This window comes from Pterocles gutturalis, unplaced genomic scaffold (genome assembly GCF_000699245.1).
Source record: "Pterocles gutturalis isolate BGI_N339 unplaced genomic scaffold, ASM69924v1 scaffold8028, whole genome shotgun sequence".
NCBI lineage: Eukaryota > Metazoa > Chordata > Aves > Pterocliformes > Pteroclidae > Pterocles > Pterocles gutturalis.
Genome location: NW_010122950.1, coordinates 13,206 through 27,136, shown reverse-complemented (window position 1 = coordinate 27,136; position 13,931 = coordinate 13,206). Strand labels below are relative to the sequence as shown.

Below are 13,931 nucleotides of genomic sequence, written 5' to 3'. Positions count from 1 at the left end.
AAGAGTTCTAGGCAGAAATTATCCCAGAAGTGACAAAGACAGAGCTGCAGTTAACAAAAAGCCTCTTCCTGGCTCAAAGTCCTCTGCCCCAACCAGAGAAAAGCTGCAGCAGCCCCCCACTATCAGGCTGCTATCCTCCTTTTTGTCTGTGTGGCACCAGGAGGGTTTGGGTGGCAGCCTCCACCCCAGCCACCCGGGCAGCATTGCCTGTCACAGCCGGTCACCCTCATACCCTGCTCCTGGAGGGATGTTACCAGCACAGCCACAACAGCAGCTTCACTGCAGAAGGTACCAGGCAGCACTGAGCATCTGGCAGTGAGTAACTAGCAGTATTAACTCTGCTACTAAACAGCATCTAGCTTTTGGTTCTGTTACCTACTTGTTACACAAGATGTGACCTGTAAATCATTCTGGAGAACTAAAAGAAGCAGAATGAAACAACAGCTCAAGGAGAGACCCTTACCCTGCAGATACATATCCCAGCTTGTTGTCCAGAGGCTTGGAACTGTCACCGAGCAATGGGAACCCACCTGGAAAACAGACATTAAATACAGGGGCCCCCAAAATCCAAAGTCTCTACATCTGGGAGCATTTGCTCCCTTGTACTGTGGATACACTGCCCCTACAAGCTGAGCCTCCTGCCAAGGACACAGTGGCACTAAGGAAAGGGACACGATGAGCCCTATCTGCAGTTCCCAGGGAGCCTCCAGTGAAGCAGGGCTGGCTCCTCTTTTGCTCCCTGCTTTACTAACTGCTTTCTGGGGTGTGTTAGAGGCTGAACTGCCCCAGAAGAGGGATGACAAGACCAGCCATACACTGCACCTCCCACAATGAGGTTTTCTTGTTCTTTCTCTCATCAGCACCCTTCCCAACAGCCACACCAGTGGATCTGGCCTCACCAGCCCCAGCAGAGCAAGCCGAGTAGCACCTGCAGATCAACAGCTGTAGGCATGCCAGCAGATGGATTAGAGACAGGAGCCTTACCTGGGAAATACCCACGCCACTTCTCTGCCAGGATGCTGTCCACTGACTGTCCAGCTGGGACAGAGCTATTAGAGCTCAGCCTGCTGCTCCAGGGACACTGGTCCACCAGAGACCCCCTGGCGGGGGGCACCTGGGACCCCCCTGCCTGAAGTCCTGCCACAGAGGCATACATAGAAAGAGGGATGCTGTCATGAAGCGTTGAGGTGAAGAGCGGAGACTGGCGATTGTTCAGAGAGCCCAGGATGCCGAGGACCCCATTCAGTTCATTAGTGATACGCCGCAGAGAGACTGTCAAGTACTGGAACTTGTCCAGCTGGGGGGCAGGCTGTAAATTGCTTCTCAAATCAACTGGCAGAAGAGAGGGGGGAAAAAAAAAAAGGGATCACCAGGAAGGCAAGGGAGACACTGCCTCTCTGGCAGGAGGCACAAAGTGGAGGAGACATCAGACAGAAAGGACAAGATCCAACACTGCAAGAAGGAGGCCTGCAGGACCAGCCTGGATGTGTGTTAGCACGTGTTTCACCTCCCTGCTCCACCCCTCCAAGTTGGACCTCATCAGAAAGCCAGCGCTAGGTCTAAAGCGCCGGGCACAGCAGACCAAGGCAGTCAGGCACTCACGCTTGGGCTGATGTAGATTTACACTGGATGTGCTGCTAGTGTCCTCAGAGTCACTGAGATCAAAAGTCACCATCTTCTTGCATGCAGCACTCTTCAGGGTATCTTCATCTGAAAGCTGGTCAAAAAGAGGGAAAACAAAGCAAATAAAACCTGCTGATCTGTCCCCAAAACATAAAATCCTCTGGAATGCTGCCTACAGCTGGTTTATACAGGCTGGACTGTAGTCGGGCACAGGCCCAGTGAGGGCAAACTCATATTCAGTCCCCAACAGCAAAATCTGAAAGTCAAGACACCGCTTGGTCTCTAGAAGAGCATGCGTTAGAGGCCAACTCTACCAGTCATGTGAATGGGCCCTTTTAGGCAGAAGTCAAAGCGTTTTGTGCCTTAAATAAGCCTCAAACACGCTTGCATGGGCTTTGCACCAAGGACAAGTGCTTGGCCATCAAAGATCTCGTGCTCTTGCATCTACTGCTTCCCTAAGGCCATGTGGTCCCAGGCAGAGCTGAACAGACCCCAAGGCTCTCCTCGGCCAGGAAAGCAGACTCGACCCCAGCTCACACGAGGTGACCTGCCCTCCTTTCCTCTGGGCTCTGGTTACCTCCTCCAGCAGCGAGGACTTCAGCTGGCTGAGCTTCTCTTCTTTCTTCTTCAGCAGCACCTGTCCTTTCTGCACAGCTGACTTCATCTTGTCCAACTGCTTCGCTTCCTGCGGTGGATCAACAGCCAAGCCAAGGAAGAAAATCAAACAGGAATGACAGGAAGTCATCTACAATAATGGTCATGGGGACTTTCATTATCTCACTTCAAGTCAGCACAGGAAATCACTCTGCTGGAGGAAAATTGCTCCCCAGACTTTGAGAGCATGGGAAGTGGAGCATACAGAGGGCAAGCAAATGCTCCAAATCAAGTTCACCCCAAGGAAAAGGGGGTTCCACTTCCAAACCCTGCACTCAACAGGGTCAACAGCTTTGGATCTCTGAACAAGAATGCTCTCCACCATCAGCAGAGGGAATGATGACCTGCCCTGCCTTTGGCTGGCATATACGCAGAGCTGGCAAGTACCCGAGAACCCCTTTCCAAGCAAGAGTGAAAGCACTGGGGAGCTACAACCACAAACTTGACCCAACTGATGGGATAAACACTGTCGCTTCCCTTGATATAAGGAGAAAGCATTACAGGATTTGCATGACACAGGAATCCCTTTTTCCCCTACTAAATACTTTTCCTCCATTTTTAATGGTCCCCAGAGCCACAGCTAACAATCCAGCTCCTACAATCTAGCAAACTACTGGTTGTGCTGCAGCGACAGCTTCATAAATCCTTCCTAGTCCAAAGCACACGCACAGCAAAACACAACTGGAACTACTCTGCCGTGCAATGCCCACCTCTTCCAGGTTCCTGCGCACCCCCTCCAGGAGCTGGGAGCTGCTGGGATCCTGCACCACCTCCTGTGCTCTCTGCACGTCCTGGCGCCACTGCTGCTTCGCAGCTTTCAGCGCCGTGCGCCTCTTCCTAATGGAGTGGATCTGGTGCACCAGGAACTCCTTGGTATTCCTGATGGAGGTCCCTTCTGCAGAGATGTAGCTCCTGAAACTACACAAATAGACAGGCAGGCTCCTGGCTGTGCCATCCTGCAAGCCTCACGTGGCACCCCTCCTCAAAAACATACTCTCCCGAAGAACAGCTTGTCCCCGCACTGCATGCAAACCCAAGCAAAGTCATCACCCTGAAACAGCTGGCATGCAGATACTCACTGCTCCAACTGGAAGTCGCTGTCCTCCTGGCTTGGAGAGGGTGGAGAAGCAGGCTCTCTGGACAAGTGCTAAGGAGTTGAAACATGGCAAAAACTAAGAAATATGTATGGGAAATAGAACCCCAGGACCCTCTAAGAATCCTCTTGGGAGCAAAAATTCAGAATCACATGGCCATAACATTGCCTAGATCCAAGCCCAGCGCCACGGATGCTGTGTGACTTTTAAAAAGTAACAAAGACATTTCTACCCAACAGAAGCTCTGCTTTTGACCCCAAGAACACTTAGGTATCCCCACCCTCCTTTCCCCCCCAGTAAGAGACAGATTCAACAAATACTGCTAACCATACTGATGTCCTCTGGCAAGGAAAAAATGCATCACTGCATCTCCAACTAGTTCACACAGAAGGAACAGAAGCTGGGATTTTCAGGGGACTTACAGCCCCAGATCTCAAGGCAAACTCCTTTAGTCTGCTTTACTCACAGCTTGATTTGTTTCTCTTGGGTTCTCAACATGGACCTCAGCTTGCTTTCTTGGAGATGCCACACTTTCTTCTGCCTCCAGTTCTTTCAAAGTCTCCTGTTTGCTCTGGACAGCTGCCTCCAGCTCACTGCCCCAGGAAAAGGCAACAGCAGCAGCACTTGGTTAGACTGCAGGTCCATCCAGCCCAGTAACCTCTCTAACGGAAAGGGCCACCGATGTGCAAGACCCAGTATCAGCTCTGTGCTGTGATATCAAACACAGCCCCCAGCTGGGCAACGAAACAGTGCTTCATGCCCTGACCCAGAAGCTCAGCTATCTTAGGACAAATTTTATTTTTATTTCACTGCCCCTGTCAAAGCACCTGATTAACTTCACAAGACTGATGCGGAGAAAAATGAACCTGACAAGCAGAATCCCCTGAGGATTCTGGAGGAATACAGCCCAACACCCAAGCAGCTCAGAGGTGAGAGAAGCCCAGGTTAGGTTAGAGAGGTTTTGGTTAGGGGGACAGGGGAGATTCTTTGCATCAGAGACAATGTCTCATGTACACACCTGATGCGTTTCTGCAGCTTCTGGCTTCGGGTCTGCAGCAAGCCCACCTGGGCCTCCAGCTCAGCCTTCTGGTCCTGCAGCTCTTCCAGAGACCTGCGCAGCTGCCGGACAGACTTGAGGAGGCTGGCATGCTCCTTCCTGCTCTCCTCCAGGCGCTGCTGAGAGGCTAAAGCAGCCTCCTAGAGGAAAAACAAATCCCTCATGGTAACTTCCCCAACAGCAAAATGAAAGCACACAACATACAAGAGACTTGGTGCTTGCACAGTTTGCAGGAGGTCCCGGAGCTGGAAACACGCACACCACACACCACTCCTGGGAGAACAAGACTGTCTCTCCTTTTTGGGAAGCAGCTCAGAGCTAGTCCCACTCCCAGCAGGATGGCACTCCCGATGGAGGCAGGGAGAGATGGTCAGACTCATAATTTAGAAGCAACATTTCACTTTTGTGAAGCCATTGTTCTAGCAAGCTCCCCTCATCCCCCGAAGAGCAGCAGCACAGCACCTCTCCACAGCCAGGGCATACATACATCTCTTTCTAGCTCAGTCTGTCGGTCTTCATCCAGCAGCTGCTGCCTTTTCTTCCTCAGAGACTCCTCCTGTGCACAGATGAGAAGGCAGGTGAGTGCCACAGCAAGGACACTGCTGCCACCGACACCTCAAGTGTACAGAGGTCAGGCCTGAGTCTCATATCAAAACACCTGAGCACTGTGTCAGTTCTGCTTTATCCCCTCCCCACACACCCTCAAGTTGCCCTCCCTTTATTTGGCTTCCAGCGAGAAGCTGGGAATATTTCCATTCCTGTGGGAAGAACACCCCTTCCTGCTCAGCTGGGAGTATTCCAGGCACATGGCCATTCCTGCAGGATCTTTTGTCAAGCCTCTGGTTACCTCCAGCATTTCTCCACCTTTTTACTTCCGCGCTCCAGCGCTGCTTGGGACCGCGGTTTTACCTCTAGCTTGGATGGCAGCAGAAGCCCTGGCCGGGGAGCCGCTGCGAGCCTGACTCACCTGGCTCTGGAGCTGCGCTGATCTGGCTTGGAGGTTCTTTGTGCGTATTTCAAGATCATTCTCTGAATCCTTGAGTTTTCTTTCCTGCACAGAGATGCTGAGTTAGAGAGAACACCACAAGTTCCTCCTCACTCACTGCACAGAGCTTTGGAAGAACAACAAAAACTGGGCAAATGTGACCTGCCACTTGTGTCACGCAGGGCTGCAGAGGGTGGCAGGCACACAGAGGTGTCACCGTGCCCAGGCCATCCCCAAGCAGCTATATCACAGCAGACTGCTGGGCAAAGCCTTCTCCTCACCTTCTCCCTGTGCTTGCGCTGCAAGTCGGTCAGCTGCTCACCCAGCTCTGCCTGCAGAGCCTTCACCTCCGCTTCGTGGAGCTGCCGCAGGCGCAGCATCTCGCTGCGCAGGCCTTCTAACAGCTCCGCTCTCTGCTTTCTCTCCTGTTTGTTGCAAAACGCAAAGAAGCTGAGTGGCTGAGGGAAGCACAGGGTTCTCCAGCAAGCCAACAGGAACATACAGGACACACATCCTCCGGAAAGCCAGCCCATCACACAGCAGCACACCAACACATGAACAATCATCTCTAGTACAGGAGTCCACAAATGCATGTGGAAGTTGACCGCACAGAGAATACTTTTTTCAGCTTTTCCTTGTAACACCAGCCTAAATCCCCTTTACATGACAGCGGTGATGCCCCATTCTCCTAGAAGATGGGAGATCTCCAGTTCCAGGAGCAGCTGAGCCAGGCAGGTCTACAGCCACCTCCAGAATTCAGCGCTCTCCCCCTGCAGTACCTCCTCCTCGTACTGATCCCGAATGCGTGCCAGGACTTCCTGGTGCTCCTTTTTCATCCTCTCCATTTTCCTCTCATGGTCTTTTTGCACGTCCTGGCGTTTCTCTCTCAGGAGCTCGCTGAGCTGCAGGGACGACATGGGAAGATGTTTCCCTGAACCACAGCATGGCACTGCGGGGCCCCAGGACAGCAGCTTCTGACATGAGCAGAAGGACTGTAGTTCAGAGCACCTGCTGTGGCCTGGGGAGCACAAAGCAAGCACCCCGGGGAGGCGAGATGCTGCAGGGATGAGCCTTCCCCTTCACTGTCACCCTCAGGGATCTCTGACCTCCCCATGCCTCCAAGGAGAGAGGGTGAAGAACCTTCAGCAATCCCAGGTGACTACTTGCCTCGTGTTCATATTCTGTCACTTGAAATGCTTTTTGCTGCACTTTCTGCTCTGCTCTCCGCAAGTCATCACGCAGCTGAGCCTCCTCACTCCTCTGTGCCTCTGCTATCTGGGTTTGCAGGCTGGAAATGACCTGCCATGAAAGCCACCCACAGAGACTTGTCACCCTTCCGACAAGATCCATTTAGTGCCCTCCTCCAGAGAGCAAGCAGCATAGCAGAGCCCAGCATGTGCAGTCTCACCACCCCCTACTTGGAGCCTGTCCAAGTGCTGAGCCAGACCAGAACCACATTTAGGAAGTGGAAAAAAACTAATGCCACCCTCCCTGGTCACTTTTGGTGACAGCGTGAGGAATAAAATTTACATTGTAAGGGCATCAACTTTTACCTTATGATGCTTCTCTTCTGCTGCTGATTTCAGCTGCTGGAGTTCATTTGCAAACTGTTTCTCTAGCTCTTCTACTGCCTACAGGAACATGAGTAAGACAGCCTGCTGGAAAACCTCTATGTGTGGGACATGCTGTGCTAGATGCATTTGCTATTAACATCTATCCATACGCATCAAAAAGGGACAATGATAAACCCCTTCCAAACTGGACTACATACAAGGTGCTTTCCCTCCCAGGAGATCGAGGGGTCTCAATCCACGCTGTGCTGGAAGGATGATGACCTGCCTCCTGTCAAGAGCTCCCAGGCTCTCTGGAGGACTCAAGCAGAGCCAGAAGCATTCTGATCTGACAAGTGGCTGGGCTTGCTTTGCAGAGACACACAGTGGTCTTTCTCTTTTCTTCAGACGCAGTGTGGCCATTTAAGTCATTCTTATTTAATCACCACTGTCATACAAACCGGAGAGTACCCCTCCCCAGCCCAATCATGCTTCACATCTCTCTATGTTCCCGAGGAGTCATCATTAAGGCACACACAGGTGTTAATCTCCACAGTTTAGCACTGCAATGCAAGGCAGGCCAGAACCAACAGCACGGCTCTGACCCCAGCTAGAGATAAACAACTCACCTTCTTCTGTTCCCTCTCTGCTCTCTCCTTGAGCTCACTCAGGAACTGTTCCTTCTCTTGTTCCAGCCTGATCTTCTCCTTCTGCTGAGCTTCCTCCATTTCCAGCCTCATTTTCTCCATTGCAAGCTGCCGCTCCCTCTCCAGGCTTTCCTTCTCCGTTACCTGCTGGGATTCCCACTCCTCTCTTAGCTTCCGCAGTGTCACCTCTTGCTCTGCCCTGGAAGGTTTGCAACAGAGAGAAGCAAGTCAAAATTCCATCCTTTCCCACTGGACTCCATCTGGGACTCAGAGCCGAGAGAAGACACTGCCACCGGACAGGACATGGAAGCCAGAAGAAAGCAAGAACCACAGCACGCAGATTCACAAACACATCAACTAAGGCCTTGGAAAAACAACAAAGCAATCAGGTGGACTGCCTTGGAGCTGATGAAATGGTGCTAAGTAGGCAGCAGCAGCAGAGCTGTGTCCTCCCCAGCACCCACAGCATCACAGCTGGGGCCTCGGGCGTGCCACCCAGGCAGGGGACCAGCCGGGGGAGGCTCAGGAGGTACCTCCACTCAGAGCAGTTCCTGGTGGGATGCAAGGTGCTTCCCTCCCAAACCAGAGTGTGTCCCCAGGGATGGCAGCTCCCTATGAGCTGCAACAGAACTTTTCACCTTATCTTCTCCTTCTCTGCCTCCGTCTCCGAGGCGATTTTGGCTTGCAGCTTGGAGAGTGTCTCAGCTGCTTCCGCTCTGACACGCAGCTCTTCCTCCTCAGAAACCTTTGCCAAATCTTCTTTTAGAGTCCTGAGAAATGAGCAGCCAGAAAAGAGAAAAAAAAGAGAAAGGGCCACCTGAAATCAAGTACAAGCCTTGAGAGAAAAGGACCCCAGAGAGAGGACAGGGCTCCCAGAGCTGTTCCACCCCCTGGACTGCCATTAGAGCCCCCTACACTGGCTGGGTTTCTCAGACATCCGTGTCCTATTCCTTAAAGCCTTCTTTGGAAGTCCCTCTGTAAAACATACAGTACCAGAGCTCCAAACAGTTCCTCTGGGGTAACGCCATCTCCTCTAATGCTCCCATTTGCAGTCCTGTTACTACGTTCAGCCCAGGATTTGAACGCCTGCCAGGCGGTAAAGCTCCACGCACCGCACTGGAAACTTTTCCCAGGTTAGCCATAAGACACAGGTTCAAGAGCTCCAAAAGCTGTGTGCACACCAACTCAGAGCTCATCCTGCAGGACACAGGAAAACGCTCGTCCGCACTGGGGAGCACTGTCCTGGGCAGACCGTGCTCTCCACACATCTGCTGGGGTGCCAAGTAGACACCCCCATACTCCTCCTCCCCCCAAAAGCCTTGTTCTTGCCCCCTTTGCCCACAGCTCTGGAAACAGTGCTCTTTGCAAGGGGGTGGCCTATAACAGCACAAGCCTGGGGCAATGAAATTGCAGCTAGGAAAGGCTCAGAGGAGAAATAAGGGGAGATGGAGTAAAAAGGGAAAGTACCTGAGGGATTCTTCTTTTTGCTGACGAAGCTTCTGAGCTTCCTCCTCCTCCTGCTGCCTCCTCTCCTCCTGGAAATGCTGAATTTTCTCCTTCTTTGTTTGCAATACATGCATTTTCTCTTGCTTGAGCTCCATCTCCTTGGCTTTTCCCTCCAGGGATTTTTCACTGGGCTGCTTCAAGGACTGCTCATGTTCGATTTCCTTCTCAGGTTGCCTACAAAAAGAATAAGCTCCTTTGGCAAAAGGGTGACAGGAAAATGAGTAACTTGAAAGGAATAGGAACATCTCCCCAAACAGTATCAACTCCAAACCAAAACAAAAAAAATCTCAGAGCCACCCACTGTATAAGCTTCGCTGTCGACAGAGGGAAAGGACCGGCAGAATCCCCCGTGCAGCCGCTCGCAGGCTGCTGGGGAGCCCGAGCTGCTCAGCACACGGGAGGCAAGGAACAGCAGTGCAGTGGGGTGGAGGGCACATGGACAGAAAACAGGCTTGTTACAGGCAAACTCTTTACAAGGCTGTTGGGGAACACGTGGCACATGCTCAGGGTTTTGTGTAGCATGTTATTTCAGGTAACAGCTTGGGGATGCCCCAGGCACTGCTGCTGGGAGCTCTCATTGACATCCAGCTGAAAAACAAACCCAGCCCTAGCAGGACCCACATCCCAAATAACTTATTTTGGCCCACTACAGCTCACCTTGCAAGGACGCCACAGCCTTGTTTCACAAAGGATCTAGCAGCCACGAAGCCCTAGCTGGGCTGCCGGGCAGAACGGCAGATGCAATCAGTACCCGACCCCAGCCCAGGGCTTGGCAGCACGCTTCTCACGGACCAGGTATTTTTCTGCAATTGCAATCTAAAATGTGCTGGGAGTTTGCCAGCTCTAGGCAACAAAAAGCCCTAAGCACTCCAAAAACTCAAACCCAATCTGTTTCTAATTAAGTTTTTTCAGACAGAGAGCAGCAAAATTATAAGGTCTGAGAGAGGCTGAAGGGGAAGGAAGGAAAAATGAAGATTAGTCTAGGAACAGAATTTTTATTCTTTGCTAGGGAAAGCTGGAGCAGCAAGGTCTCATTGTGCTCTGAGACTGCTACCGTAAGGCAGAGGGACTTCTGCTTTGCCAGGAATCAGGAAAATAACAGCCCCAGTAATATAGCCTTGCATCAAAGAGAAAAGGTCACTTACACAGCCATTAGCAAAAAGAACAAGACAGAGGAAAGTAGCTGGCTTCTCAAAAAATCCCACTTCTAGTGCCCTCCCCATAATGCTACATGCTCTGGGCCAACTGCAGAGATGCCTCCAGAAGATGTCCTTTATCAGGCTGCTCCACAAAGCAATTCAGACACTTTTTTATCCTGTTCTTCCTTTTGCCCCAGTTCCTGCTTCAAAAGAGACCCAGCCACACACACATTGACACAACACAATTCCTAATAGAAAAAGGGAGACACTGTGCTGGTCTCTACAGCAAAGATTGCTTCTCCACTACTTTGTCCTGAGAGACATGCTGCCTATTTTTTCCAATTACCTCTGCTGATCTGCCATTTGATGTAGAAAGCAAAGTCAGCACAATCACTTATACCGAGATCTCCCATCGCAAGGGAACTGTGGGTACACATCGGCAGAGACCATCGATTCAGTACAGCATCACACCACTGGCTTCTACAGGGAGCCCAGCTCTGCGCCCTGACCTTATTCTCTCAAAGCAGCCAATATTCCCAGTGATGGTAAAAATGGGGTCATTTCTTGGGTGTTTGTTGTTCTCCCATCTCAGCAAGTGGACTCGAGTCTGTGTGAAGGCATTTATCAAAGGAGTGCGAATGCTTCGAGCCTTGTTAGTGACACTGGCAAGGAGGCGGCTTTTCCGAGTACAAAGCAGACAGCTCTTTCTCCATACCAGAGTCCTGTGCCAAAGGGCTGCGTGGCTGTTCACCCCCTCCCCAGCCCAGACTGCTCGCTTGGCTCTCGCCAGCGGAACAGCTGCTTGGATCGGCACGCGGAGATGCTCAAGCTCTGCTGTACCCACCAAACCCCATCTCCTACCACGCTGGCAGCACGCACTTGCTTCAAACACCACAGAGGGGAACAAAAGGACAAATGCTGTCATGCTTACAACACCAGGGACTCAAACACAGCCCTTACGCTTTCTGCGGTGCAGCAAGCTCCTCCAGATCCACCAGGCTTTCCAGTGATCCCTCCTCTGGCTCCTGCACCACAGCCTCCTCCTGAGCGGCATTTTCTAAAGCAAAACACTTCTCTTCTGGTGTTTCAGAAGCACTCTGATCCCTCTCGCTTTGCAGCACAAAAAAAAGGCAACAGAAGAGCAGATTAGCACAAGCTACATCCCAGCAGCTGCTGCAGGTAGACGAGGCACAGGGTGGGATGTGCAGCTGACAGCGATGGGCACCAAGCCATGCCTGCCAACAGGACCCGTTTGTCCAACATGGGGCTGCCAGAGGCACAGCAAAGCTCCAAACCATTCCCACCACCTCAAGCTCTGCCAGGCTAACAGGCAGCTGAGGGTCGAAGGGGCATCAGTCTCAAAATGGTGAATCCTTTCCCTGGATTATCCCCCTCTCTTTCCAAGTATGTCAAGAATCTTCCCAAGATAAATCAGCCCTATTGGCAATACTCACAGTGCTGTCCAAATTACAGCTGGGAATATTGGCAGGCATGTGTACATCTACAGTCCTACTTCATCTTGGAAATACAGAGAAGAGAGACAAGGCAAGGGCGAGCTAGCTTCACAGGCAGAGAGAAAGAGGATGCACAGCTGGGAAGCAGGTACCAAGCGATAAGGAAACACATCCTGTGGGCACAACACGTTTTCAGGGACCTTCACATGAACAGCTCCTCCAAGAACAAGGCTGCGAATCCCAAGTGCATGCAGGCAGTCATTAAGATGGACTGCAGCTGCTTCTGTTCACAAGTTTTCCTGGCACAGGCAACAGCTTCTTGGTTCCCAGTGCCCCAGATTATATGTAACTCTGCAAGGAGGCTAAGAGTTTAGACACAATTCATCTATAAACACCACACGCTGCAGCTCTCCAAGGTGGAGCAGGGAGGCCAGAGCACAGGGAGACAGAACCAGCTCCCCACCTAGGGCAGTCACAAGGAAATGAGAGACAGGCTGTTTTGCTGCCTGCCCCAGCAGAAGCTGAAACAAAGCTGAAATCTGCTGAGACAGTCCTAAGGAGATGACAGGAGAAGCGAGAGGTTTAGTGAGAAAGAGTCTGTGAGAAGCTGCAGCACGTCAGGGTGTTCTCCAGGCAATGTCTGTACAGGTTAGTGACCAGAGCAGGGGCAGACGAGACAGGAAAGTCATCAGGAGCTAGAGCCATCCACACCTCTGCTGTTGGTACCGTACCTCTCAGCAGCTTCGGTTCTTTTGCTTTGCTCTTTCTCTACACTGCCTTTGCTTTCATCTTTTTCCTCTTCTTCCAGCTGCTGGGCCTGCAGGTAAAAGCAAACAGGGGGGAGTTTGCTGGCTCCCTCCTTCATCAAAAAAGCCTCTCAGGACCTTACAGGGGTTCTTCCAAGGGGCAGCACTGCTCTGGTCTAGCACATTGGATGGGGAGAGCAGTACACACCCTGTCGCACATACCTGGGGATTTCCAATTCCTTGCTCCCAAACACGTCAGTTTGGGTGCTGCTAAGGAAGCCAGCCCCTCAGTAACACCCCGAGCAACTTCAAATGGCTTATTTATGATGTAGTAAATACCTCATATACAAAGGCACCTCTGTCCCAGCAGCAGGCACACTAACACACACTGTGCAGTTCACCTGGGGAGGGGACAAACTTCCCTCTTTGATCTGTCAGCCCCACACGAGAAGACAGCAAGGGCTCATCCTCCCTCTGAGGTTTCTGGTCCCCAGAAGAAGAGCAGCCCACGGATAAATTCTTGGGGGCCACAGAAAGAGCAGGTGAGCTCAGCCCTTGCCACACAGGAGCAGGGCCAAAATAACACTGAATTAAAACAGCAGTAATTCATGCAAATGTTCAGTGGAGCAAAGAGCAGAAGGATTCCCTGCAAGTGCTGTCGCCTTCCATCACATCAGCCTGGTCAGAGCTCTCCCGCCAGCTCCCCCTCCCAGCCTCCCTCCTGCCCCGGTGTCAATGATGACTTCAATTCCCAAGAACCAAGGAGCTCAGCAAGTGCTTCCTGGGTCACAACGGGCTCTATCACACCTACCTGTGAAAGGAAAGAAGCCAGACAAATGGAGAAAGATCTGCCTGGGAACAGTAATAACTGCTCACAGGGTAATGCTGCTGAGCCCTCGCATGGGGCCACTGCTGCACCCCTGCCCAGGAGGGCAGACCCTCCCCAGGAGTCACAGGCTGCAGGAGTCTCTGGAGTCATTTGAGAAGGTGAAGATGATGCTCACGATGCAAAGCCAGTCTGGTGGCCACAGGAAAGCAGGATGACAGATAACAGGCCATCTCCTCCCTCTGCACAGCACAGGTCCCAAGGGACCGCAGGAGGAGGGTCTGCACGGTCTCCAGCACACATCTGCCTAGATCACACGCCTGCTTCCAGCTCCTCACCGCTGTCACCCTCGGCACAGCAGCTGGGCCAGCAAAGCAGATGCCAGCACTGCAAATGGTGATGGGAGCAGCCCCCCACTGCCAGCAGAGCAGCCAGGTCTCTGCAAGCCACCATGGCTTCTGCCAAAACACAGTAACCAAAACCCTCCGGGGCTGTGCTCATGGAGCTGTCAGAGGCAGCCTTTTTTTAAAAGATACTGTTTTACCAATATAGTCAAAGCAAGGCAAGCTCATGATGTAGAGGTAAGCACATTCCTACAACCCAGAGACAGGTTTCTGTAGGAATTTTGGACTAGCCTGTCTCCAGACACA

At 52.0% G+C, this 13,931-nt stretch overlaps 1 protein-coding gene across 1 annotated transcript in view; it reads right to left on the bottom strand.

Moving 5' to 3' along the window:
- CEP164 (centrosomal protein 164kDa) overlaps positions 1-13,931 on the bottom strand; it is a 34,371-nt gene that overhangs the window by 7,852 nt on the left and 12,588 nt on the right. Inside the window, exons 10-28 of the mRNA XM_010077711.1 lie at positions 12,441-12,526; positions 11,216-11,365; positions 9,078-9,290; positions 8,249-8,380; positions 7,593-7,809; positions 6,967-7,044; positions 6,581-6,712; positions 6,193-6,315; positions 5,695-5,838; positions 5,396-5,479; positions 4,916-4,984; positions 4,390-4,568; positions 3,838-3,964; positions 3,357-3,424; positions 2,988-3,195; positions 2,201-2,308; positions 1,603-1,717; positions 985-1,332; positions 464-530 (exon numbers count right to left, since the gene is read on the bottom strand). Of these exons, the coding sequence (XP_010076013.1) occupies positions 464-530; positions 985-1,332; positions 1,603-1,717; positions 2,201-2,308; positions 2,988-3,195; positions 3,357-3,424; positions 3,838-3,964; positions 4,390-4,568; positions 4,916-4,984; positions 5,396-5,479; positions 5,695-5,838; positions 6,193-6,315; positions 6,581-6,712; positions 6,967-7,044; positions 7,593-7,809; positions 8,249-8,380; positions 9,078-9,290; positions 11,216-11,365; positions 12,441-12,526 (2,648 nt within the window). The remainder of the gene's footprint in view (positions 1-463; positions 531-984; positions 1,333-1,602; positions 1,718-2,200; positions 2,309-2,987; positions 3,196-3,356; positions 3,425-3,837; positions 3,965-4,389; positions 4,569-4,915; positions 4,985-5,395; positions 5,480-5,694; positions 5,839-6,192; positions 6,316-6,580; positions 6,713-6,966; positions 7,045-7,592; positions 7,810-8,248; positions 8,381-9,077; positions 9,291-11,215; positions 11,366-12,440; positions 12,527-13,931) is intronic.